Below are 27,038 nucleotides of genomic sequence, written 5' to 3'. Positions count from 1 at the left end.
TAATCAGCTTCCATTTTTAAGGCCTTTACATACACAGAAAACTGGAAATCTGTAATGGAGAACTCATGTATTTTATTTATTTAGCGATAGAGTCTCAGTATATGTTTTCGACTCGGGTATAAAATTCAGAGAGCAAAGGCATGAAAGTGTAATGCTTCGTAAACGCGCGTAGGCTGCGTGTAAAGAGGATATACAGGCAGTAGAACTCATAGTGTGGCCAAGTAAAGGTCATTTTAGCTTTACCTAACCTAACCTAACCCAGAGAAGTACTCAAAACTCACACTGCTAAAAGCTACTCAGCTGTGGTAATGAACTCCGCAGTAAATGAGCCTCAATAAAATTTCTGAAATATTATTGTATATAAGATTTTTAAGCTGTTGTGTGAGGTATTTCATTGACTCAACTTAAAGGGTATCATTCTTTGTATACCTGTAGTCCACATGTTAATGATGAACCAATATGAACTTTTATGACCATCTTATAGAATACATATCTACCTACCTATATACCTACTTATGTATCTATCTATCTATCTATTGTTTACAAACATACTGATGGTTATATACACAGGTGGGGGGGGGGGTGCAAGTGACATTACAGATCAGCTGATGTTTGTTTGTTTAGGAAGTAAACTGGAGGTGCTTGTTACCATCATAACTACTTGTATGTCTCTTCACCAGGGACGAATTAAAGTTGGGTTCATGGCATAGTAGAGCAGTTTGATATTTCGGATCACCTGAAGATTAGACAGCCCAGATTATTTCGCATGATGAGTTAGACAGCCCAGTTTATTCCATCTGAAGATTAAACACCAGAATATGTCACAGTTTGTTTGTTTGGTTTCTTGCTTGTCCGGGAGATATCACTGGCACTTTTTTAGATAATACTAACCAGGTGCTTTGGCATTTTCATATTTTAGTTGTTGATTCATCTTGCACATTAATTCGTACATGGGAGACAGTATACAAGGATTAGCCTCGCCCTAAGCTTATTTCACCAAATGATTAAACACCTCTAACACTTCCCAGGGTGGGGGTAGGTGTGGTTAGCGTTAGGTGTTTAAATATTCGGTGAAATAAGCTGTAGGGATAATTTCACCATCCCATTGAACGTACCGATAGTTGTCTGATAATTTTTTTCTTCACATTTCTCCCGCCAGCCACAGTGAAGTATGATGCAAAGATACGGCGACTTGGTGCAAGGAGCGTGGAGTTGCCTCGTACATTCTATATTACAAAGACTTCCATAAGACCCAGAAGTTCTGAATTCAGTAAAAGAACATGTAAATAGTGTATATATTTGAAAATAGTGATAAGTTCCGTGCTGTCTGAATAGTCCTACTGTTCAGTATTGTATAGTTATTTTGAGGAAACTAGACATATTTTGTGGTTTGTAGCAGCTATAAGATAAAAATCCGATATAAAAATGACTTCAAGTAAGAATTGTATGTAGCAAGTGTGTCAGCATCACTCCCCGCTCGCTCTGGGCTGTGTGTCGGCAACTTCAAACAAAATATCTTTAGCACACCAACTCTGTTCATAAACACTCCAGACAACTTCCCTACCATGCTACAATGAAAGTTGAATGTAAGTGCATCCTTCTGGTTTTCTTCTTTTATTAATTAGCCCATTTATAAAGTGACATTAGATTAAAAAACATGCTGAAATATTCCCGGGTAGGGGGGGGGGGGAACTGTTCGGTGGTTTTTTAAGACGCCCTGGGAGTCCAAAAGCCTTATGATTCCGGCGCTTATTGTGGTTTAATAAATGTCTACCTACCTGTTTCTGACAGTTCCAGCCACTTGGCATTGAAAGAAAACGTCGGAGTGTCGAGTGTATGGGAGACGAAGGTAAACATGTCTCTCCTGGTCCCGGCCAAGCGATAATAGGAAGGTTTTGATAAGTGGAAAAAAAATAAGGAATCAAATGTTGTGAAATACGAAAATAGAAGTTTAATGAACTAAAAATTGTATCGTTGTGGGTTGTGGTTTGCTTGATGTAAACAAATGTCAAATGACTATTTAAAAATAATTACTTCGAATTTTATTTTCAAATAATTGGTTATAGTAAAGATTTATAATTTATCGTTGTACTTCAACATTACATATTATATTAGCTGAAATGAACTAGAAATCCCGTCAAGATGTACTGTAGGTGCGTGCGTGCGTCACTCTGGTGCTCATCCAGGTGTAGGTGTATATGGAGACTCATAACCATGTGGACAGAATTACACACACACACACACACACACACACACACACACACACACACACACACACTGCCGGATGAAGGCAATAATGTAGGAAAATGCCACGCCTGAGGTATGGTAGCAAAGAGCTGACCCCTTGAATTTATGGTCTTACAAATATATGAGCAGCCAGGACCACTGCCTCTCATAAAGTGAAGACTTACCAGGACCACTGCCTCTCATAAAGTGAAGACTTACCAGGACCACTGCCTCTCACAAAGTTAAGACTTAGCAGGACCACTGCCTCTCACAAAGTTAAGACTTACTAGGACCACTGCCTCTCATAAAGTTAAGACTCACCAGGACCACTGCCTCTCATAAAGTTAAGACTCACCAGGACCACTGCCTCACACAGCACAAGGCGAGTCAAGAGCCTCTCAAAGCCACGCATCTTAAAATAACACATGTAAGAGACTCTCCACAACGAGTCTCTCTTATGCTGGATTTTTCTTCTTCGACAACGACTTCCTCTTAAACCCCAGTCATGGAAGGTTGCCTCTCTTACCGTAAAGTGGGTCACACAGTTCCATCTCTCGTAGTGGTGTTAACAGCCACTTGTGTCAACATGTGAAGCTCCGTCGACACCCTCGACTTTTACAGTGGCTGTGTGGCTCCTTCACCTCCTTCGGCCACTCTAAGACTTCCTCATTACCTCCCACACTAAAATAAAGCGACCGAGTCAAAGGTTATGTTTAAGGTGTAGAAGCTGTCGCCAACACAACAAACACAACCTGAGTTAACGAGTTGCATAACGCAATGTCAAGGAATAGTCCGAGAAGACCGGATAACTCGTCACTGTACTGGCTAACCATTACCCCGGAACACGATCCGCAAATCGATTAACATCCAGGTCCCCAATTACTGCTGGGTGGACAGAGGCAAATGGCGAAAAGAAAATTGCCCATATTTTCATCCTGCCTGAGGATCGAGCCCGGGTTCACTCTCCTACGAGGCGAGCATGCTGACCATTGCACCACAGGTCCCCAACACTCTCCCAAAACACACCTACCACCAACACCCTCACACAACACACCTGTCACCAACACCCTCACACAACACACCTGTCACCAACACCCTCACACAACACACCTGTCACCAACACCCTCACACAACACACCTGTCACCAACACCCTCACACAACACACCTGTCACCAACACCCTCACACAACACACCTGTCACCAACACCCTCACACAACACACCTGTCACCAACACCCTCACACAACACACCTGTCACCAACACCTCACACAACACACCTGTCACCAACACCCCACACAACACACACCTGTCACCAAACACCCCACACAACACACCTGTCACCAACACCACATTAACACAATTTCCAGCCACACCAACACCCTCACACAACACACCTGTCACCAACACCCTCACACAACACACCTGTCACCAACACCCTCACACAACACACCTGTCACCAACACCCTCACACAACACACCTGTCACCAACACCCTCACACAACACACCTGTCACCTCCTCTTCTATGCTTTATTCTCTTTTCGCTCTGTGTTTTCCTCGTTTCATTTCCCCATTCGCTTTTTCATGTTCCTTTTATCACACTTCCTTTCTCCTACAGCTTTATCACCTCCAACGACCACAAGTGATATGTAAATTGATGATAAAGAGAAGAGAGAAGAAGAAAAGACGAAGAAAGTAGAAGAAAGAAGAAGAAAGAAGGGATTAGAAGAGGGCATATTCTCCTACCCTCAAGTCAGAAGGAGGGACGGAAGGAAGGAGCCATCTCGGCACATCAACTCCTTCCCATAACACTATCTGCTTGCCAAATTGCGTGAAATTCCGTCGTTGAAAACTTAAGAACGAGGTAATTTGACCAAACTTATGATTACAGAGAGACAAGTTCTGATTACACGCACGCACGCACGCACGCACGCACGCACGCACGCACGCACGCACGCGCACGCACACGCACGCACACGCACACACACACACACACACACACACACACACACACACAAGGGGGGGGATTCTGCCACCGTGTTGTTGGGAGATGTAATTAGGCGGGTGTGTACAGGTAATGCGCCCAAGTGTACAGGTAGGGAGGGTGGCAGGTTGTGTAGGGTGTGAAACGGAAGAGAGGACCGGATGTGGGAGAAATGGGTGTAGGAGGGAGGAAAGGTAGGCTATGGTGCTGTGGGAAGGGTGGGTGTAGGAGGGAGGAAAGGTAGGCTATGGTGCTGTGGGAAGGGTGGGTGTAGGAGGGAGGAAAGGTAGGCTATGGTGCTGTGGGAAGGGTGGGTGTAGGAGGGAGGAAAGGTAGGCTATGGTGCTGTGGGAAGAGTGGGTGAAGGAGGGAGGAAAGGTAGGCTATGGTGCTGTGGGAAGGGTGGGTGAAGGAGGGAGGAAAGGTAGGCTATGGTGCTGTGGGAAGGGTGGGTGAAGGAGGGAGGATCAGTGATGTTTTCCCTTAGCAAATAAAATCTAACCCCTTTAGTACCAGATTTAACTCTTGAATAGAATGTTCGATGCCCCTCAGTACGACGGCTTAGTACTCATCGGGTTAAGTCATCATAGTAGAGGGAATTTAACCCTGTTCAACCGAGTCACACGTTCTGCTACCCGTTAATCGCTATTTGCGTTTGATACGTGACGCCTTCGTGATGACTGTGAGAAACTTTTATTTTTATTCAATTTTATACTAAACAATTTACTTATTTATTATCAATTATATTTTAATCGATATTTATAGTGATTATTTTTAATTATATGATTAACCTTATTGATTTAATTTCACATCAGATGCGTTAGTCAGCTATATGTCTGCCTCTAATGACCTGCCTGAAGGAATTGTTTGCGTATGAGGGCGAGTTTTTACTTTCCGGAGCGTATTATTAACAGTAAGTTTGTCAGTCCACCAGTCAGTGCAGAAGGGCGTATCATAGGGCTGTTTAATGCAAGATATCACACACACACACACACACACACACACACACACACACACACACACACACACACACGACAATTCAGCTTTATCTTATCCGTATTTTTCACCTTCCAATGTCATTATCTTCACTTTCTCTATTTCTCTCTCACTCTCATTGTCCTGCACACAAGTGAATAAAGGTTTACTGGACCGTTTTTACCCATTGTGTGTCTGCCCGGTGTGTGTGTGTGTGTGTGTGTGTGTGTGTTGTGTGTCTTCAATCCCTCAGCCAACATACTGTATATTACCCTACCGCAGAGAGTCTTTGGGATTTTTTTTACACACACCTGTCTTAACACGGTCACTGGACATTCCCTGATTCTCTCCTCAATTCAATTCAATTTCAAAAACAGCGTCTAAAATTCTCTCTCTCTCTCTCTCTCTCTCTCTCTCTCTCTCTCTCTCTCTCTCTCTCTCTCTCTCTCTCTCTCTCTCTCTCTCTCTCTCTCTCTTAACGATCATCCTTAAAAAATAATATTCATAATTTGAACTAAACAACAGGTGATAATGGTAAACTGTTGTACAAAAATAGATAAGACAGACAGAGAAACTGATAAGAGATAACAGCCTCGTGGTTAACAGACTCACGGAAGACAAAAAACAAAACACTACTGTGACCTGAATTCTACACAGCTCTTGACGGAGACGCAGTTTGAGGAACAATATTTCATCGTGTAACAACATTGTTATTTTCTTAACAGGAACAACACTCACTGTTTAGTTGGCCCGTGTAACTGTATATTGGTCATTATTTTCAACTTATTAATTATTAAGTGGAATGGCCTATTTTGACTTTGGTAATATTAAACTGTTAACGATAACATTTCATACCAGGAGAAGTTATACAGTTTACTGTGTTTGTTTGTTTGTTTCATTGTTATTAAAAATTTTACATTATGCTTGAATAGATGTTTACAACAGTCTGGAGATGATGTACACAAACAATATGTACAATGTGATAACAACGAACACCAACTTTAGTGAACACAAAATGAATTTCCCTGCGTACTGAGCCACCATTACTAATTACGGCGCACCTTGCATGAAGCAGTAATCCCAGCACCTCATTAAACACGCTAATTAGGTCACTTAATCTCGCTTAAACAATAATTACTCCACAATTAAACTGCAATAACCACTTTAGGAAAAAATTTTCATCACCAGGTGGGTAGTGTCAAGTGAGGTCTCGGACAGTATACTTGTACAAATTTTCCTAATTGTGTCTTGCTTATTCATAGACTATTTGTACATTTAGGAGTAAGAGAGAGATTTAGGAGTAATGATAAGTAGGAATTTTAAGCCAAGTAAACAATGTGTATTTGCTCGAAACAAGGCTAATAAAGTACTTGGGTTCATACAAAGCAGCTCAGAAATAGGTATAATGAAGTATCTAGGAATGTTAAGAAAAATGTAAGGAAAGCAAAGAGAGACTATGAAATCAAAATAGCAAGAGAATCCAAGGCGAATCCCAAGGGATTTTTCCAGGTGTATAGAACAAAGGTCAAGGACAAAGTTGGGCCTTTAAAGTCAGGGAGGGGAGAAGTGATAAATGGCAGTGAAGAAATAAGCAAAGCATTGAACAGCTACTTCTTATCAGTTTTCACAGAGGAAATTCGAAAGGAAATTCCAGAGGTGGAACTGATATTTAGGGGAAAGGAAGAAGAGAAATTAAAGAATATCACTATAAGAAAAGAGGATGTTCTTAAGAGGATAAATAAACTAAAGAAGACAAAATCCCCAGGGCCGAATGAAATTTTCCCTCGAGTCTTGAAAGAGTGTAGGGAACAGATTAGCGGACCCCTCGTAAATTTATTTACAAAATCATTAGACATGGGAGTTGTGCCAGACTTGTGGAAACAGGCAAATGTAGTACCCATATTCAAAAAGGGAGACAGAGCATCAGCGTCAAATTACCGGCCGATCAGTTTGATGTCAGTAGTTGGGAAATTTCTTGAATCAATCATAGCAGATAGCATCCGATCACATTTAGAGAAAAGCAAATTTATCTACGACTCTCAACATGGGCTTACAAAGGGAAAATCTTGTCTAACAAATCTGCTAACGTTTTTTAGGAAAGTCTTCGAGGTAGTAGATAATGACGAAAATTACGATGTTATTTATTTAGACTTTAGCAAAGCATTTGACAGAGTACCGCATCAGAGGCTTCTGAGAAAAATTAAGGCTTATGGTATCAAGGGGAAAGTTTTAAATTGGATAAAATCATGGCTCACCAATAGAACGCAGAGGGTCAGCGTAGATGGTGTTAAATCTGAGTGGGGCCGTGTAACCAGTGGGGTTCCCCAGGGGTCAGTACTAGGCCCACTCTTGTTCATAATCTACATTAACGATCTAGATACTGGGATTAGCAGTGACATAAGCAAGTTTGCGGATGACACCAAAATAGGGCGGCAGATTAATTCAGGGCAGGATGCAAATGCATTACAGGAGGATCTAAATGGCAAATGAAATTCAACACCAGCAAGTGCAGCATACTTAATATTGGCAGAACAACATCAACCTAGAGAAGTCGACTTGTGAAAGAGACCTAGGGGTACTTGTAAGCCCGGACCTACGGCCTAGAAAACAGTGCGTTAATGTTCGAAATAAGGCAAACAGAGTATTGGGTTTTATATCTAGAAGTGTAAGTAATAAGAGTGCAGATGTCTTATTGCAACTATATCTTGCACTAGTCAGGCCGCACCTCGATTATGCGGTTCAGTTCTGGTGCCCTTATTATAGAATGGATATCAATTCACTAGAGTCGGTGCAGCAAAGAATGACGAAAATGATTCCGGGACTTAGAAACCTTCCATATCAGGATAGGTTAAAGAAACTAAACTTGCATTCCCTAGAAAGACGAAGAGTGCGGGGAGATATGATAGAAGTATTTAAGTGGATGAAAGGAATCAATAAAGGGGATATAGATAAAGTTCTTACAATATCCGAGCAGGATAGGACTCGAAGCAACGGATTTAAGTTGGAAAAGTTTATGTTTAGGAGGGAGATAGGAAGGAACTGGTTCACAAATAGGGTGGTGGATGAGTGGAACAAGCTTAGCAACTTTGTAGTAAGTGCTGGAAAGTTTCAAAAGGAGGCTGGATAGATCCATGGATGATAGAGAGTGGTAGTAACTCTCGACAGGAGCTGCCATGCGCAGGCCAACCGGCTTATTGTAGACCCCTTTTTTCTTATGTTCTTATGTTCTTAAAACTATATCTTGCGCTTGTGAGACTTCACTTGGATTACGCAGTTCAATTCTGGTCATCGTATTACAGAACGGATATAGAATCCTTGGAAAGAATTCAGAGGAGAATGACAAGGCTAATCCCGGGCATTAGGAACCTTGAGTACAGAGACAGGTTAAAGCATCTTAATTTGCAGTCCCTCGAGAGACGCAGAGTGAGGGGCGACCTGATAGAGGTGTATAAATGGAAGTCAGGGCTAAACAAAGGAGACATTACAAAGGTACTCAAACTATCCAACCAGGAGCGAACTCGTAACAATGGTTTTAAATTAAACAAATTTAGATTTAGGCGCGAAATAGGTAAACATTGGTTTGGAAATAGAGTAGTGGACGACTGGAACAACTTACCAAATATCATCATAACTCGAATACACTGGATAGCTTCAAACATAGGTTGGATGGATATACGAGCAATAGGGGTTGGGTGTAAACGGGACTGCCCAGTATGGGCCAATAGGCCCGCTGCAGTTTCCTCCATTCATATGTTCTTATGTTCTTATTAGTAATACAGTCCCGGTTATAATAATGGGGCGGTCTCATACTTACCGTAATTAACTAGAGCTAAATTTACTCTTATTTACCTAATATTAAAGTTTCTTCATGTTTGTTCACTATATTAGAGGATGTTGATCAGTATAATGGTATGTCACGGCCCTTGTGCGTGTGTACTCGCTGCAAAAAGTATCTCTACGATTTTGTGTGAGACAATAATATGACACAACAAACGAGTGTTACCCGTGTATACGTGAAGAATAATTAATGAAACCTTAACCCAAATATGTAAGGAGTCAGGTGTGTTGGGAAGGACTCATCTCACCAAGACCCCTGAATTCATGTACAGGTTTAATTACAGAGTTTCAAGGTTGACATGACACTGGGTTTTGAAGCCCACAAACACACCATTAACATCTGCTTTACACAACATATACACACAAGTTCTAATGAAACCTTCGTGTTAATTCTGAACCCCTGATATGAACCGTTAAAACAATAACATTTTACACCCAACTAAACTCGCTGGTCAGATCAAATAACCAAGAAATTTAAGTGAGAAGCATAAGAGTGAAAATTATTAGTTAAATGATAAGACTTTCAACCCTTATATTCTTCCTAGTCACTAAGGATTAATTACAGATCAGACTATCTAAATTACGCCAATCTAACTTAACGCTAAATAAACTACGCTAACCTAACTTAACGCTAATCTAACCTAATGCTAACCTAACCTAACCAAACACCCCCCTTCACAGGCAGCGTTACAGTGTTTAATCATCAGATGAACTAAGCTGGAGAGTCTGATCTTCAGGTGATCATCATTATGTCCTAATTGTGTCTCAACTGGGGATCTAGCACACCTGCCATACTGTTATTCTGATTAGCAGTGATAAAGTTCAGTGATCTGGTGATTCCCTACACGTCTGGACCGGCTGCCACCACGTCTTCACAACACCTCCTCCTTCCCTTACTTAATGCCCCAAGATGTAAGCTCATAGGACATATTTATTTAAACTTTATTCAATTCGACTCTGTATCGATCTCTAACCCCAATCGGATTCGGGGTAGTGGGGCGGGGGTGAAGGGGGTGGGAGGTGAAGGGGGATGAGGTGGGGGTGAGATCATCGAAATTAGGCCATCAACATAGATTACGGATTTGCCACAAAAGTTAACACGAGAGTTACTATGGGGACGGTGTGGGGAGGGGAGGAGGGAGAGCCCGTGAACAAATTAAGCATCCCCGTTCATTTCACCTGTTGATTATAATCCCCCCTAACACTAATGTTACCTAACCTAACCTAATCCCCCCCCCCCACCCAAGTAGCGGTAGTATGTTAATTAGGTGAGGTATGTTGGAGCATCAAGCCTCCAGGTGGTCTGGGGTGGGCATAGCAAGAAAATGAGAGTGAGAGTTGTTTACCTGACGCAAGAAAAAAAAGAAGCTTCTACGTCAGATTCACTTGTCTGCGCTTCTCACCTCTGCCTGGCAGTGGTGGTGGTGTACAGAATTTAATCAATATTTACGCGTGTGTGTGTAATAATAATAATAATAATAATAAACGGTTTATTAATAGAGTTGCAGCCGGTGGCTGAAAATATACAGACTTACATTTGATTTAGACATAATGATATAATATGCATTGAATGTGTGTGTGTGTGTGTGTGTGTGTGTGTGTGTGTGTGTGTGTGTGTAATCATAATAATTAACGGTTTATTGAAAGAGCATGGCAGCTGGAAGGCTGAAAATATACAGTTATACAGTATAATTGGGGAATGGGTCACTTGATTGACAAATAACTTAAGTGATACAAATATGATATATTATAACTAAGTGGGGGAGAAGGTTATATACAGCTCATTTCAACATAGTGACAGTGCAAAAGGTAAGATTGGCTGGGAGTGAATATATACACTGGTTGATTACGAGTTGTTGGTAATTTTTATAATGGTTGGGACTGGGCTGTTCTTATTTTGTGTGTGTGTGTGTGTGTGTGTAAAGGGGTCAGGGAAGAGGATGCTTACAGGGTGACAGAGGACGGACTGCAACGGGGTAAGTGGAAAGAGACTACAGGGGGAGGAGGACAGGGGAGGGTTGGGTTGAGAGGGAAGGGGAGGAGAAACTGCTCATTGATGGAGGAGGAGAGAGTTAGGGAGGGAGGGAGGGAGGGCCTTGACCTAGATAAGAGAGAGACTGGGAGTAAGAAGTGCTGATCATCGCATCCTTACTCAGTGTCTCTCTCACTGGTGAGTAGTAAGTATGAGTGCTCTCCCTTACGCCACCTAGTGTCTCCCCACCACGCAGTGTCTCCTCACCACTCAGTGTCTCCCCACCACTCAAGTGTCTCCCCGCCACTCAGTGTCTCCCCACCGCTCAGTGTTTCCCCATCACGCAGTGTCTCCCCACCACGCAGTGTCTCCTCACCACTCAGTGTCTCCCCACCACTCAAGTGTCTCCCCGCCACTCAGTGTCTCCCCACCGCTCAGTGTTTCCCCATCACGCAGTGTCTCCCCACCACGCAGTGTCTCCCACCTCAGTGTCTCCCCACCACTCAAGTGTCTCCCCGCCACTCAGTGTCTCCCCACCGCTCAGTGTTTCCCCACCACGCAGTGTCTCCCCACCACGCAGTGTCACCCCACCCCTCAGTGTCTCCCCACCACTCAAGTGTCTCCCCGCCACTCAGTGTCTCCCCACCGCTCAGTGTCTCCCCACCACTCAGTGTCTCCCCACCACTCAGTGTCTCCCACGCGTCGTACAGAAAATCCAAATATCATCGTAATTTTGGCTTAAACTTTGGGTTCTGTTTACCCAATCCAGGTGGTCACTACACACTGGTGGCCAGGTGAGCTAGGTGTTTGTTTGGGTGTTAATGAGGTGTATCTGTGTTGACACCCTCGCCAAAGTCCTAGTGAGGTGCACTTTATTTGTAAGTGTTAGCTAGGTGTACTGATGGTGTTAGAGAAGTGTACTGGTGGTGTTAGAGAGGTGTACTGGTGTTAGAGAGGTGTACTGGTGGTGTTAGAAGAGTGTACTGGTGGTGTTAGAGAGGTGTACTAGTGGTGTTAGAAGAGTGTACTGGTGTTAGAGAGGTGTACTGGTGGTGTAAGAGAGGTGTACTGGTGGTGCTAGCTAGGTGTACTGGTGGTGTTAGAAGAGTGTACTGGTGTTAGAGAGGTGTACTGGTGGTGCTAGCTAGGTGTACTGGTGGTGTTAGAGAGGTGTACTGGTGGTAGAGAGGTGTACTGGTGGTGTAAGAGAGGTGTACTAATATCAGATTTTTGTCCATTTTTCATTATTTTATTTTCGTTCCATTGCACTTTTTTCCTTTTTATCCCCCCCCCCCTTCCTCTTGTGTATTTTTTATTTCACCTCCCGTTCGTATTTTACTGTCTGCCTGTCTGTCTGTCTCTACATCTTCCACCCTCTCTCTCTCTCTCTCTCTCTCTCACACACACACATTACACAAATATTGGAACAAAATATTTCACTACAACTTACAGTACAGTTAGTGTTGTATTAAAAGCTCACATTTCAGTATTGTTTGATTAATACAAATCCTGGATAATGCATACTAATTAAGTGTGATTTATAACTTTTTTTTTTTAGGAATAAAGCCGAACATGCGAAGAATTTAATTTTCGTTTACTGTCGTATTAAAAAGATTATGTAAAATCGATATGTATTGGATTGAATAAAAATGAAAATAAATAGCAAATGCTGTTTCGTAATTGTTTGGAATTTGGGAGTATTTGTCGTTTTCTCTTGTCGTCGTTATTCTTGTCGTTTTCTTTAATGGTGTTTAATCTAGAAGGGTAAACTCCTCTATTCGCCTGTGTCCCAAAATATCATCCTGCCCATTTTTTATTTCAAGTTATTTTTCGACTAATGATAATCCTATCACGCGAAGATTAGACAACCCATTATATTTCACCCGATGATTAACTTAACCTACCCTAACAAAATATAATCAAATCTGACATGAACTAGTTTTACTTAATCAGTGAAGGTGGTGTTCTCTCTCCCTCACCATGATATAACACCGTACCAATAAACCAGTTAAAGTGGTATACCGCACTCTGCCTCACCATGATATAAAACCATAACATTAGACCAGTTAAAAGTGGTATATACTGTACTCTCCTTCACCATGATATAACACCGTACCATCATCACCACCGACACGAGGCTACACCCGCTTCATTTTCTGTACGTAAGTAAAATACTTGCTTATCGATCACAGCCCAGCTTACCAATGACAAAAATCGTATCCCACGTCTCATATATATTCATGACGCTATTAGGGAGGTCCTCAGCTAGATGCCTCACAGCTGCACCCAGCCCCCTGGACTCAGCAGCGGCTAAAACTGTCACAAGCACACATGGGAAAAAAAAAGTGATTCCTGAACACAGCCAATATCTACCACTGAAATAAAATTATGCCTCAAATTACATATCGTTCCATAAATCCATTAATGTCTGCTAAATGGATGGATCATTTAAGCATTAGACACCCTAGCTAATTTCACCTTGAGATTAACCCCCTAATGCTAACCTAACCTAATCTCACCTAACCTAACTTAATTTAACCTACCCTACACTACCCTACCCTAACCTAACCCTAATCTAGCATTGTGATAAGGTAGTTAATCATCTTGTGAAATATACCGGGATGTCTAATTTTAACGTTATCCAAAAATTGTATAGAAAACTTCATTATGTTCTGCTTATTCATTCTCTAGGTATGGATTGATAACTTTTTCTAGGGCGGACGGTGGGAGGGACGGAAAGACGGACGTACGGTCAATATCTAGCTGCTCTGAGCTTCTTAACTACCGTAATCAATAATAATAATAATAATAATAATAATAATAATAATAATAATAATAATAATAATAAAAATAATAATAATAATAATAATAATAATAATAATAATAATAATAATAAAAATACTCATAATAATCACAGACAACCTTTACTAATCACCTCAACTTTTTTTTTTACCCAGGAGACTCAGAAGGAGGCCATGGCGGAGACCCAGGAGGAGAAGCTCTTGTTGAAGAAGGTGGACGATATCACGGAGACCTGGGTGTTGCGTCTCCTCAAGCACAACCTTCACCACACCTCAGGTAACTCATTCATCACCACCACCACACCTCAGGTAACTCATTCATCACCACCACCACACCTCAGGTAACTCATTCACTACCACCACCACACCTCAGGTAACTCATTCATCACCTCCGCCACACCTCAGGTAACTCATTCACCACCTCCGCCACACCTCAGGTAACTCATTCACCACCTCCGCCACACCTCAGGTAACTCATTCACCACCCCCGCCACACCTCAGGTAACTCATTCACCACACCTAAACTTGTACCTCATAAAGTCACTGTATCTGAAACTGTACCTAATGACGCCACTGTACCTGTATTATTGTATCTTAATTACTATTTATTTCACAGGTAAAGACTCGAGGATCAAACTGAACAAATGGATTCGAGACAAGTGCTCCTCGACAGACGCTTTGGCGGGTTTCAGCAGCTCAAGGGCGACCGTGAGTGTGGAGTACGAGGTGGAGGGTGAGGTGGAGGCGGCGCTGAGGAAGGAGACGTTTGTGGTCAAGTTAATCCCTACTGAAGGTTACATGTCGTAAGTTGACTGGGAATTTTCTTTCCCCTTTAACACAAGAATTAACTCAGAGGTTAGGTTAGGTTGCGGTCGGTTAGGGTTAGGTTAGGTTAGGTTAGGTTAGGTTGCGGTCGGTTAGGGTTAGCTTAGGTTTGTGGACCAGCGCTGAGTCCTAATATTTGCTTCATTATCTTGACCTGGTAAACAAGACAGGGTAAGTGACCTGTTTATCTCTGACCCGTGACAGCTCACCTGCCTCATCAACCTGTTCTGGCACCCCTCACCCCAGCCTGTCCAACCCTCACCCTAGTGCCTAGTCTATTCGCCCCTCACGACAGCCTTATGGTTTTAAAATAGACAAATTTAGATTTAGGCTCGAAATAGGTAAATATTGATTTGGAAATAGAGTAGTGGACGAGTGGAACAAGTTACCAAACAACATCATTAACTCGAATACCCTGGATAGCTTCAAACATAGGTTGGATGGATATATGAAGGATAGGGGTTGGATGTAAATGGGACTGCCCAGTATGGGTCAATAGGCCCGCTGCAGTTTCCTCCATTCTTATGTTCTTATGTTATGTTCTATTCATCACTCACCCCAGCCTATCCACCCCTCACCCAGTAGATGCCTTCGTGATAATTTAAGACGATATTGTGGTTTATTTTGTTGTATGACTGGATGAATACACTGTCTCTCTCTCTCTCCATATATATATATATATATATATATATATATATATATATATATATATATATATATATATATATATATATATATATATATATATATATATATATATATATATATATATATATATATAACTCTCTCTCTCTTTGTTGTCTCTCTCGCTCTGTTCTCTTTACCCCCTCCACCTAACTACACCGACCCTCGTCTCCGCTTGGGTAGGACATTAGTTTACATTCCTCTGCTAACTTCAAAGACCTACCAAGTTCAATCAGGAGTTGGAGAGTTGAGGTGAGGTGAGGTGAGGTGAGGTAGGTGAGGCGAGGTGAGGTGAGGTAGGTGAGGTGAGGTGAGGTGAGGTGAGGTAGGTGAGGTGAGGCGAGGTGAGGTGCGCTACAGTACAGAGTTAAACCATTTACGAGGTTCCTGACACACCAACACACGGACATGTATTAACACAGACTAACAGACCATCACAGCCTTGGAAAATACCACAGAAATTATCTGAAAAATGGCAGATGAAATTCAATGTGGACAAATGTAATGTACTAAGTCTAGGAGATGTAAACAGAGAAACCAGATATCAGATGAACAGCAATGTTATAGAGAAATCCGAATGTGAGAAAGATTTAGGAGTAATGATAAGTAAGAATCTTAAGCCAAGTAACCAATGTGTATTTGCTCGAAACAAGGCTAATAAAGTACTTGGGGTCATACAAAGGAGTGTTAGTTACAAGACTAGCGAGGTCATCTTAAAACTATATCTTGCGCTTGTGAGACCTCACTTGGATTACGCAGTTCAATTCTGGTCACCGTATTACAGAATGGATATAGAATCCCTAGACAGAATTCAGAGGAGAATGACAAGACTAATCCGGGCATTAGGAACCTCGAGTACAGAGACAGGTTAATGCATCTTAATTTGCACTCCCTGGAGAGACGTAGAGTGAGGGGCGATATGATAGAGGTGTATAAATGGAAGTCAGGGCTGAACAAAGGGGACATTATAAAGCTACTCAAACTATCCAACCAGGAGCGAACTAGTAACAATGGTTTTAAATTAGATAAATTTAGATTTAGGCGCGAAATAGGTAAACATTGGTATGGAAATAGAGTAGTGGACGAGTGGAACAAGTTACCAAATATCATTATTGACTAGAATACGATGGATAGCTTCAAACATTGGTTGGACGGATATATGAGCAATAGGGGTTGGGTGTAAACGGGACTGCCCAGTATGGACCAATAGGCCCGCTGCAGTTTCTTCCGTTCTTTTGTTCTTATGTTTTTATGTTATCTATTTACCTGTACAGTTATCTATTTATTTATCTGCTTGTCTATCTAACCATTTATCTGTCTATAGTAATACTCTATGTAATGGATGGCAAATAAAGACAAGCAAACACACTGAAATACTTAAAGATATAAGCACATCCTTGGAAGACACTTACGAGTTAGTTAACACACTCAGAAAGGACACTTAACACACACACACACACACACACACACACACACACACACACACACACACACACCAAGTCCTCCCTGTGAGTGTGTGACGGAGTGTGTAGGAACGTGAGAGACAATATATACTACCTGGTTCCTTCGTTACAACAGGTGGGCAGGTGTGTCTTGTGGGGTGCACGACGTTAATTACAGGTTATTATGAAGACAAAAATTATTTCGTCAGTGTTTGAGCAAATTTTCTCTTTAAAGTCAGTGAATTTAGAATTTGTTGAATAGTCTCTTAAGTTCTCCGTTATTGAAATTCTATCTAATTCTCACGTAAAAGAAAAATATATTAGAATTTCCTCCTTCAACCCTAAGGCTTTTACTCAGGCATTTAATAAGTTCAATAAATTTAAAAATCTAAATTAAAATAATACACTAATTTAAAAATCACCTGCAGTTAAGTACCCATATGGCAGTTACCATCATTATCTACACTACCTACAAGACTTCTCCCCCCCCCCCCCAGAGGACTGCTGACGTCAGAAGGGATGCATCACATAGAGGTAGGTCAGTATGGACGGTTCCTAGTGGCGCTGGGAGAGTGGGAGAAGGCGCGGCGGGGCGTGTGTGAGGGCGTGGTGGGGGAGATTGTGCCGTCCCACGCTCTGGCCGTCAGCACCCAACACCACTTCACCCTCGTGCTCCCAGAGATCACACACCTCGGCTACCATGTGAGTACTGGTGTGTGTTGTCTACTGATGAACACGCAATGACATAAAACTGAGTTCCACCTTTAGATTAACCCCCTCTTAACCATCCTTACGCTAACCTAACCTAACCTTAACCTAACCTTAACCTAACCTTAATCTAACCTTAATCTAACCTTCCTAACCTAACGCAATGACATAAAACTGAGTTCCACCTTTAGATTAACCCCCTCTTAACCATCCTTACGCTAACCTAACCTAACCTTAACCTAACCTTAACCTAACCTTAACCTAACCTTAATCTAACCTTCCTAACCTAACGCAATGACATAAAATTGAGTTCCACCTTTAGATTAACCCCCCTTAACCATCCTTACGCTAACCTAACCTAACCTTAACCTAACCTTAATCTAACCTTAATCTAACCTTCCTAACTTCTAACGCAATGACATAAAATTGAGTTCCACCTTTAGATATTCCTCTTAACCATCACACGCTTCTTCCTAACCTAACCTTAACCTAACCTTAATCTAACCTTAATCTAACCTTCCTAACCTAACGCAATGACATAAAACTGAGTTCCACCTTTAGATTAACCCCCTCTTAACCATCCTTACGCTAACCTAACCTAACCTTAACCTAACCTTAACCTAACCTTAACCTAACCTTAATCTAACCTTCCTAACCTAACGCAATGACATAAAATTGAGTTCCACCTTTAGATTAACCCCCCTTAACCATCCTTACGCTAACCTAACCTAACCTTAACCTAACCTTAATCTAACCTAACCTAACCATGGCTTCATCTACGTTTAATAAATATAACACAGTATTCAATAGGTAGGTAACGACTTTTCCAGTGACAGATTGTCCGCCCACCATGTCCACAATATCAGCGACTGTCTGAAATAGTTACCAGTAATTGTCCAGTTGGTTAAATTCCCCTACTACTAACGCAGTCATCGTCAGTGCGGATGTCAATGTGGGTGTGTGTGGATATGGTTGTCAATATAGATATCAATATGAATGCGTGTGTGGATGACAATATGGATGTCAGTACGTATGTCAGTATGGATGTCAATATGAATGTCAATATGTATATCAGTAAAGGTGTCAGTGTGGAGGTCAGAATGGATGTTAATGTGGATGTCATTGTGGATGTAAATATGTATGTCAGTATAGATGTCAATATAAATGGCAATATGGATGTCTGTGTGGACTCAGTGTGGATGTCAATATGGATGTCAGTATGGATGTCAATATGGATGCCAGTATGGATGTCAATATGGATATCAATATGGATGTCAGTATGGATGTCAGTATGGATGTCAATATGGATATCAATATGGATATCAATATGGATGTCAGTATGGATGTCAATATGGATGTCAATATGGATGTCAGTATGGATGTCAGTGTGGATGGCAGTGAAACAGTGTAGCTTCACCTGGTATACACGCACCTTTACCGACCACCCCTTTAACTCGGACACAGGAGGCAGGCGGTAGGCTGTCCAGGGAGCCCAGCACCGAATAGACGCTAATGAATAAAAATAGCCTTGTGTTTATTGTTCAGGAGAGTCGTGTTGTGGTTGTAAGCGAGGTTGATCGACCTGTGTATAAATATCAAGTACTGGTGATGTGAAGTAGGTTGTTGGAGTGTTGTGGGTATGGGTTGTGGTAGTTAGGAGTCAGTGTTTTTTATTATTATTATTATTATTATTATTATTATTATTATTATTATTATTATTATTATTGGAATTATTATTATCAACATTATTATTGCTGTTATCATTATTATCACGAGATCACTATCATTATTATTACTATTATTATTATTATTATTATTATTACGATATACTGCACCCCACAGGAGGCATACACCAAGTTACGTTGGCTGGTCAGAACAACGTAAATCACTGTTGGTTATCTGCATATTTAGGTTCCAATAGCCCGTTTAGTACACCTCGGTAAAAGCTTTTGTCCAGGTACAGCTACAGGTATAATCACCCACTAAAGTCCTGTCGCCTCTCTTGTTGGTCCACGAACCCCGAGATTCAGAGTCGTGAATCCGAAGCATTTATGGGCAGAATAATGCATCAGTGTCTACTGCTTCGGGTTCACGAGTCTGAATCTCGGGGTTCGTGGACCAGAAGGAGAGGTGACAACATTTCCTGTGAGCAACTGAACAGCAATGATCGTTACAAACGTTCTTCCTCCAATGTCACAAATGTTTTTCCTTACAGTAACACAAACGTTCTTTCTTTACACAAATATTTCCCCTTCACATCACAAACAGTACGACAAACGTCCTTCCTTCACAGCATCACAATCATTCTTCCTACAGACGAAGAATGTGAGCCAGGGGCTAGGGGAGGACCACATCCTGACGGTGGCGCAGAAGCTGGGCACTTACCATGGTACGGTGGTGGCCTACAAAGTGATCAACCGCATCAACCTCCTTGACGCCTTCCCCGGCTGCTTCCACCAGGCCAGCGTCGAAAGCCCCCTGTTCTCTGTGTTCGTCAGGGCGGGCTTCCAGAGGTATGATAGTGAAGCTTTCGCCCCTTTATTCTTGGTGTTTAAGGCTTCATAGATTCTGGTGGATTGTGTATGGGTGTATGTCCACCACTGGTGATGACAGCAGTGGGGATTCCTCGAATACCCAGGACTGTCAGCTGTCGCCCCCCCTCCCTTGTTATGTTCACCCTCCGTCTTGAGGATTACGTGGACTTTTATCTCCTCAGTTATATACTTATTTGTTCATAAATATATATAAATGTTCAGCTTATCGTTAACTTATCTTAGATGTGACAGCAGGTAGACATTTCACTGATAAAAAGATAATTACATTCTCTTCTCTCCCATTGGCTGGTGTTATGGCCATCATGCTCGAGAATGTGGGTGAGTAACTGGATGTAACTCATGTCATTTACTGGAGTGTAATAAATAAATGCACAAATACAGAAGAACCTAATGGACTATGACGTAATCTTAAGAAATGTGCTCAGAACGCGACGAACATAACACGAGGGGGGGGGGGGTGGCAGCTGAGAGTCCAGGGTATTCGGGGAATCCCTACTGCTGTCATCACCAGTGTCGGACCTGCACCTGCATAACTATAACCCACGCCGCTATCATATTGTATATTTTCACATCATTTTCAATTGTATGTGTTTAATGTATCGCTTATACCGTGCGTTATGTATATTGTGTTGTGTATTATTCGTGCTGTGTTCAAGTGCAACTGATAATGCATATAAACTACTAATACTTCTGTGTTTTTTTGCCTTCTAGGAGTTGAGGAGAAATTTGTCTTAAGTAACATGTTGAGAACTCATTAGCTCACTATGCTTATCTATTCAACTATTGGCTGACGTCATACCCAAGTCAGCCCGGGTGGCCAGAGTAAGGTCAGGAGGAGGGCGAGAAATAATAGGGAAGGTAAAGATTGACAGCAAAAGGAATTTAAACAGGAGGTATTTAGTGCATAAGAAAAAAAATTAATGTTGCCAGTTTTATTACAAAACAGATTATTTACGTTTTTAGACAGTGTGGTTTACTACACCGCCTGAGATGTAAGGTTATTATGTCTGATAACGCCGCCCAAATTGTTTCGAAATGGAATATTCATTGTGTGTCGGTTGGTTGGTGTCGTCTAACAAATAACTTACTGTTTTATGCTAAAATGTGAACAACATTTAATCATAATAATCTGCGTTATCAAGAACCTGTTGTTGCTACATTAAGAAAGCCATTATTAATCTTAGGCCAATCCAGCTTTGAGTTATGCCACGGAAGCTGTGACTTACAAACAAGGGACCACAAATAATAATTTTCCCCTTTTCCCAATTGTTACTTGAATAATTCCCTTTCTAAAATATGTAGTATTAGCGAAAGTATACCATATGCCCAGTCATTGAGCTACATATCCTATCAAGGATAAAGTATACAGGCGGGGAACGAAAGATGACGAGGTAAAATCTAATTGGAACAGTGATGCTGCACCTGTACCGACGCGCCCCGCAGCCGCTCACTCAGGTAATGAAAAACTTGATTTTTCAGACAGACAACTAAAATGCCAGTCTTATAAAATCTGCTCATAGGAAGTGTTAATTCATACACGGGTCATAATACAATTTCGTATTGTTTACGGTTCGTTAATATGTTCGTGTGAACATTGTTGGAAATAATTACGCAACACTCTTTTATTATACATAATACGGTCTTTAATGCGCGCCAGATACGAGGAAGTGCAAAGAACAGCGCCGTGACCTGTACATGGCCTTCATTGACCTTACTGAGGTAATTAACTTGATCAACAGGAAAGCCTTTTGGCAGATCCTCAGATGTGTGTTGGCACCAACTCTCTTTTTCATTTTCTTGGCTGCCTTCCTTATCCGCGCCAGTGCCAATCTAGCCTACGGGGTGGACATCCAATACCAGATGATGGGTCTCTTCAACATAAGATAACTTCAGGAAAGAACAAAGGTGTCAGCCGCTTCAATCACTGAACTTCAGTATGCAGACGACCTCACTCTCGTCGCTCGCACTGAACGCGACCTACTGGAGATCCTCAACACTTCGGCCTTGAGGTGAATGTATGCAAGACGCAGATTCTGATCCAACTCGCCACTGGTTCAGTCATGCTTCCACCGTCCATCCAACGTTAACCCACTTCCAGTACCTTGGCTCTCACCTGTCCACCAAAGCAGACATCGATGAAGATATTCAACATCGCGTCAGATGTGCATCTCAAGCCTTTGGCAGACTCCATATCCGTGTCTTCAGCTGTAGGGAGCTGAAATTATCTACAAAGTTGCACGTGTATCGAGCAGTGGTCCTCCACACCCTGCTATATGGCAGCGAGACATGGGTCACACACAGGAGGCATCTCAAGGCACTTGAAAACTTTCACCAACATAGTCTACGTTCCATCCTCCAAGTTCGCTGGGAAGAAGAGGACAAATGCCAGTATTCTTGCTGATACCAACTTTAGGAGCATCGAGGCTACCATTATCCATGAACAACTACGTTGGATTGCCCATGTTACCCGTATGGACGACAATAGACTGCCAAAGCAGGTACTTGACAGTCACCTAATGAATGATAAACGTAACGCTGACGGACAACGGAAAAGGTGTAAGAATAGTCTTAAGACAAACCTGATAAATTGCCACACCGTAACGAAGGTGACATCCTTAATAACTCATCACATTGTATCATAACTGGATGATCGTCAGACTCGATTCTGAGTGACAGCAAAGTAGTATTAGTAGTAGTGTGTGTGTGTGTGTGTGTATGTGTGCGTGTGTGTGTGTGTGCGTGTGTGTGTGTGTGTGTGTGTCACCTCTCTCCAACCCCGACAGGTTACAGGAGGAGTGGTCAGGAGACGCTACTAAGACTCATTTGTTAGAGATGTTGGCGCCCTACGAGGTCAACCCGCCAGAGTTCGTGGTATCCGGCCTCCTCCCGCAGGAACCATTCGCTACGGCCATGCACGGCGACCTCCAGCCCTCTAATATATTCTTCAAGCATACCACTGACGGCCAGTATACTATTAAGGTAAGTTATTCTCTCTTTAAGGCCCAGAATACCAGCCCTCAACACATTACCCATGTACACCAGCCGGCTAGTATCTATATATCTATCTATCTATCAATCTATCTATCTATCAATCTATCTATCTATCTATCTATCTGTCAGGTTAATTGTTTATTATTCCGTATTGTGATTTGAATGGTACCAAAGCAGAGATATACTACTACCAGGTGTTAAATAGTGCTCATCGGTCAAAGGTTAATTACCATAACAAACACGTCTCGATTTTGTATCACCTACTAACCCAATTACATAATGACGCCATTGAATTAAAAAAAAAAAAAACATGGAAAAAAAAATCCCAATCACCTTCGTTTTACTTTGATTAAATGTTATTGACGGTGGTGATTTGTTTTTACTATATGAATAAATATATGGGACTAAATAAATAACTACCACAGATTTTTTTTATAATGATTAAATAAAAGACTTTTTTTTTACCCAGGCACCCCCCTCCTCACCCACCCCCACCCCTCCCCCTAACATACCCACCCAGTCCCACCCTCCCCACCTCCCCCACACCCATCTCTCCCTTGCTAAAGACTGAAGGTATTTGCGGTGGGATAATAATATATGGACGATACAGGTTATTAATAAAGACAATGTGGGGAATTAAATTGGTGAAATGGCCACGAGAACAAAGGAGGGAAGAGCCACTGAGATTACTGACGGGAAGTGTAAGGATTAAGGATTACAGCTGAGAGAGAGTAGCTACATTCGCATTTATATTCAATTACAATAAACTTGGGGTATATTTTCTGAGGCCCCGATTTTACCCTAAACCATAAATTTTACCTCTTCTGAAGTACTTTGTGGAGAGAAGGTTACGCTGCATAGTAACTAAATATCTCTCCTTACACCTGCGCACCAGTACACTTCCACACCTGTGACACTAGACCACAAAGGTGATGCAACTGTTGGCTTTGAACACCTGTTTCTTATTATATCACCAAGAGGAGACAAATGTTTATAAAGGTGGCTATTTTTTATATATATAGTAGTGTTGTTGTTGCTTTTGTTTGTTGTTATTGTGTTAGGGAACTAGGTGCTTCAACGGGCAAGGATCTTTAAGTAATTACGATCACCAAGTCTTTCAAGGATTCCAAGTGCTTGAAACGACCCGAGGTCTTTGTAAAGTACCACCACCTTTCACCAAATCTTACAACAAGTTTCTACACTAAATAAGAAATATTTTTTTAAACATTACCCTCGCGGTTTACAGGTGATTGACTGGGCCACGGCGCGGTACTCCCAAGGAACATGTGATCTGGTCTACTTGCTCAACATAGGCGTGGATGCGGACGTGAGACGGAGGGTGACCAAATCAGCCACCGACGTGTACTTCAACGCCTTCAACGCAGCGCTCACCGACCTTAACGCTAACCTATCGTACCCTAGGTGAGTCCAGTGTCCTTGAGGGGAATTCAGTGATTTTTTGTTTTGTTTTTCCTCTTCAGTTATTCTTTTCATCCTTACCTCATTCGTTTTTCCTCATGTTCTTCTTTCTTTCCAAGTCATTCATTTCCTTCCCAGTCATTTGTTTTTCTTCCCCAATCAGTTATTCGTTATTCTTTACCTTCCTGATTTATTTTTCTCCCGTGATCATTTTTTTCGTCCTCAATCATTTTTTTCTTCGCATAAAGTTTTCCTCCCACTATTCTTTCCCTCTCCATTTATTTGTTTTCTTCCTGATATCATTAAATACCCTTTCCCCTCTTTCCCTCCCCAGATCACAAAAAAAAAATCCCTCCCATCTTTTTTCCTCCCCAGATCATTCTCTTCCTCCCACTCCCTTTCCACCCTAGATTAATCGCCTTCTTCCCACCTTCCTCTCTCCTCCCCAGCGGACAGAGGGGAGCAGATGGATCTACTCTCAGCTCGTACAGGCAGGAGAGGAAGAAATGATTCAGCGACCTCTTATCAGTTTCTTGCTCAGAGAGGGAATAACTTACGCGTTCGAGGTGTTTGTGTTGTATTGTGTTGTGTTGTGTTGGTAGGGGAGGTGTTTATATTACGTTGTCAAATGAGTTGTGAGCCATATGTTGTCATCTCCCACTGTGTTATTGTGTTTACAGAGACGTGTTCGAGGACCAGCTGGTTAAGGCTCGTCAGCTGTTGGTGGTGTGGAGCATCATGAGCGTCAACCTCTTCTCCAGCACCCAGCACCTCCGAGACCGCCTCACCGCTATCCTCGCCGACATCCTCCTCGACCCCACCGTCCCGTCTCCAACACTGTCCACCTGATCTATCCGTTCTTGATATCCTTCTTGAACCCCAACACTATCCACCTCCACCATCACCATCCACTTGACACGAACCTCTTACCAGCAGCCTTCATGGATCCGCAGTAAGTTTGGTTCACTCTTCCACGAAACGAACCATTGAAACCAGAAGAAACACGGCCAGGTGATTCACTCTTCTTGGAAACGAACCTCTGAAACAGTCTGATACCAACCTGGGCCGTCCTCCCTCAACACGAAAAACCGCAAGAACTGTATCCACTTCAGGAATTCTATTTGTAATATGAAGCACCACTGAAGACACTGACCTATGAACCGGGAACCCATAAGATGGAGTATTTGTCATCTAATATACTATAATAATAATAATAATAATAATAATTAACGGTTTATTGAAAGAGCTTGGCAGCCAGAAGGCTGAAAATATACAGTTACATATTTGGGGAATGGGTTACGAATTACAAATAATATACAAGTGACATAAGTGACACAAATAAGACATATAGTAACTTAGATGGGGATCAGCTCAAAATACAGTTCATTTCAACATAGTGACAGTGTAGGGAGCAGTGTTTACTGGGAGTGAATACACTGATTTATTACATGTTATTGATAATTTTTACAATGGTTGGGACTGGGCTGTTCTTATAGCGATCAGTTCGTGCACGTATGGGCTGGATGCGGTTGTGGTGTCGAACAGCAATTCTCGGACAGGGGATCTCAGGTGGTAGTAGGGGCCGGTGTCGGGGATGGTGTAGAAGCTTCTTACCAAATTTGCAGATGAGGTCGTGGTGATGGTCAGTGAGAGTCGAAAGGGTCAGTGTGTTGAGCGCTTCTTGATATGTGGAGTAGGAAGGGGAGAGAATAATCTTGCATGCCCTCTTTTGCACTTTTTCTAGGTGTTTACGTTGTGTGGCATTTAGGGAGGAAGACCAGGTGGGGGAGGCATAGGTGAGCTTGGGAAGTATGAATGTTGTGTAAACACTGAGGAGCTCGGGTGCGGGAACTCCGAGGGACTTGAGTCGGCGGAGGAGGTGGAGACGGAAACTGGAGGATTTGACAACTTCACTGACGTGTGGTTTCCAATTTAGTTTGTTGTCTATGGTGACGCCGAGGAGCTTCGTGGAATCTACAACCTGGAGTGTGTTCGGACCTAGGGTAATGGAAGGAGGTGGGACAATGTCGGAGGAGAGGTTGATGTGCATAACCATTGTCTTGGTATGGTTGATGGTGACATGGTTGTTGGTGGCCCAGTTTTGGAGACTGTTCAATAAATCCTGAAGGGCGGTATAGTTGGGAGCGGAATTGTTGACGCTGATCCCAATGGTGGAGTCGTCGACATATTTCCAGCGAGCAGGGGCTTCTCTTAGGGCATCATTGATGAGCATAAGGAAGCAGAGTGGTCCCATCTTGGTGCCTTGGGGGACGCCACAGGTGAGTGACTGAAAGGTGGAGACAGCCCCTCGGAAGCGTACAGCTTGGCGTCGGTCACTGAGGAAGTCTGTAAGCCATGGTATGAGACTTCTCCGAAGCCCGAGGTCAATAGCTTTGTTTATGATTATATTGTGGTCGACTAGGTCGAACGCTTTAGTGAAATCAATGAAGGCGACAGCTACAGACGTTTTTCGTTTCTCGAGATGGCGGTATATGTAATCGAGAAAGCTGACAAGACAGTGAGTGGTGGAGGAAGTTTTCATGTTGCCAAATTGCTGAGGGTCTACGACTCCTGCAATATCAGCATAAGCCCAGTCAAACACAAAACTTTCACAGATTAGG

The 27,038-nt window shown here is 42.3% G+C and overlaps 1 protein-coding gene and 1 long non-coding RNA gene across 2 annotated transcripts in view; one reads left to right on the top strand and one right to left on the bottom strand.

Annotated features, from left to right (window-relative positions):
• The window catches only part of LOC121864759, a 94,319-nt gene that overhangs the window by 8,587 nt on the left and 58,694 nt on the right, over positions 1-27,038 (bottom strand). The window lies entirely within an intron of this gene.
• On the top strand, positions 13,954-25,615 carry LOC121864758. The gene is made up of 7 exons (XM_042363925.1): positions 13,954-14,070; positions 14,410-14,596; positions 17,242-17,446; positions 19,769-19,965; positions 22,791-22,986; positions 24,245-24,420; positions 25,098-25,615. The coding sequence occupies exons 1-7, from the start codon at positions 13,968-13,970 to the stop codon at positions 25,264-25,266; spliced, it is 1,233 nt and encodes a 410-aa protein (XP_042219859.1). The 5' UTR covers positions 13,954-13,967; the 3' UTR covers positions 25,267-25,615.

Source organism: Homarus americanus, unplaced genomic scaffold (assembly GCF_018991925.1).
Source record: "Homarus americanus isolate GMGI-L3 unplaced genomic scaffold, GMGI_Hamer_2.0 scaffold58000, whole genome shotgun sequence".
Classification (NCBI taxonomy): Eukaryota; Metazoa; Arthropoda; class Malacostraca; order Decapoda; family Nephropidae; genus Homarus; species Homarus americanus.
The sequence above is the reverse complement of the archived record's forward strand: the minus strand, read 5'-3'. Positions and strand labels throughout refer to the sequence as shown.

Coding starts and splice junctions, on each gene's coding strand:
- LOC121864758 (XM_042363925.1), top strand. CDS start 13,968: ATGGCGGAGACCCAGGAGGAGAAGCTCTTGTTGAAGAAGGTGGACGAT. Junction 14,597..17,241: donor CCTACTGAAGGTTACATGTC/GTAAGTTGACTG, acceptor CCCCCCCCCCAG/AGGACTGCTGACGTCAGAAG. Junction 17,447..19,768: donor TCACACACCTCGGCTACCAT/GTGAGTACTGGT, acceptor TTCTTCCTACAG/ACGAAGAATGTGAGCCAGGG.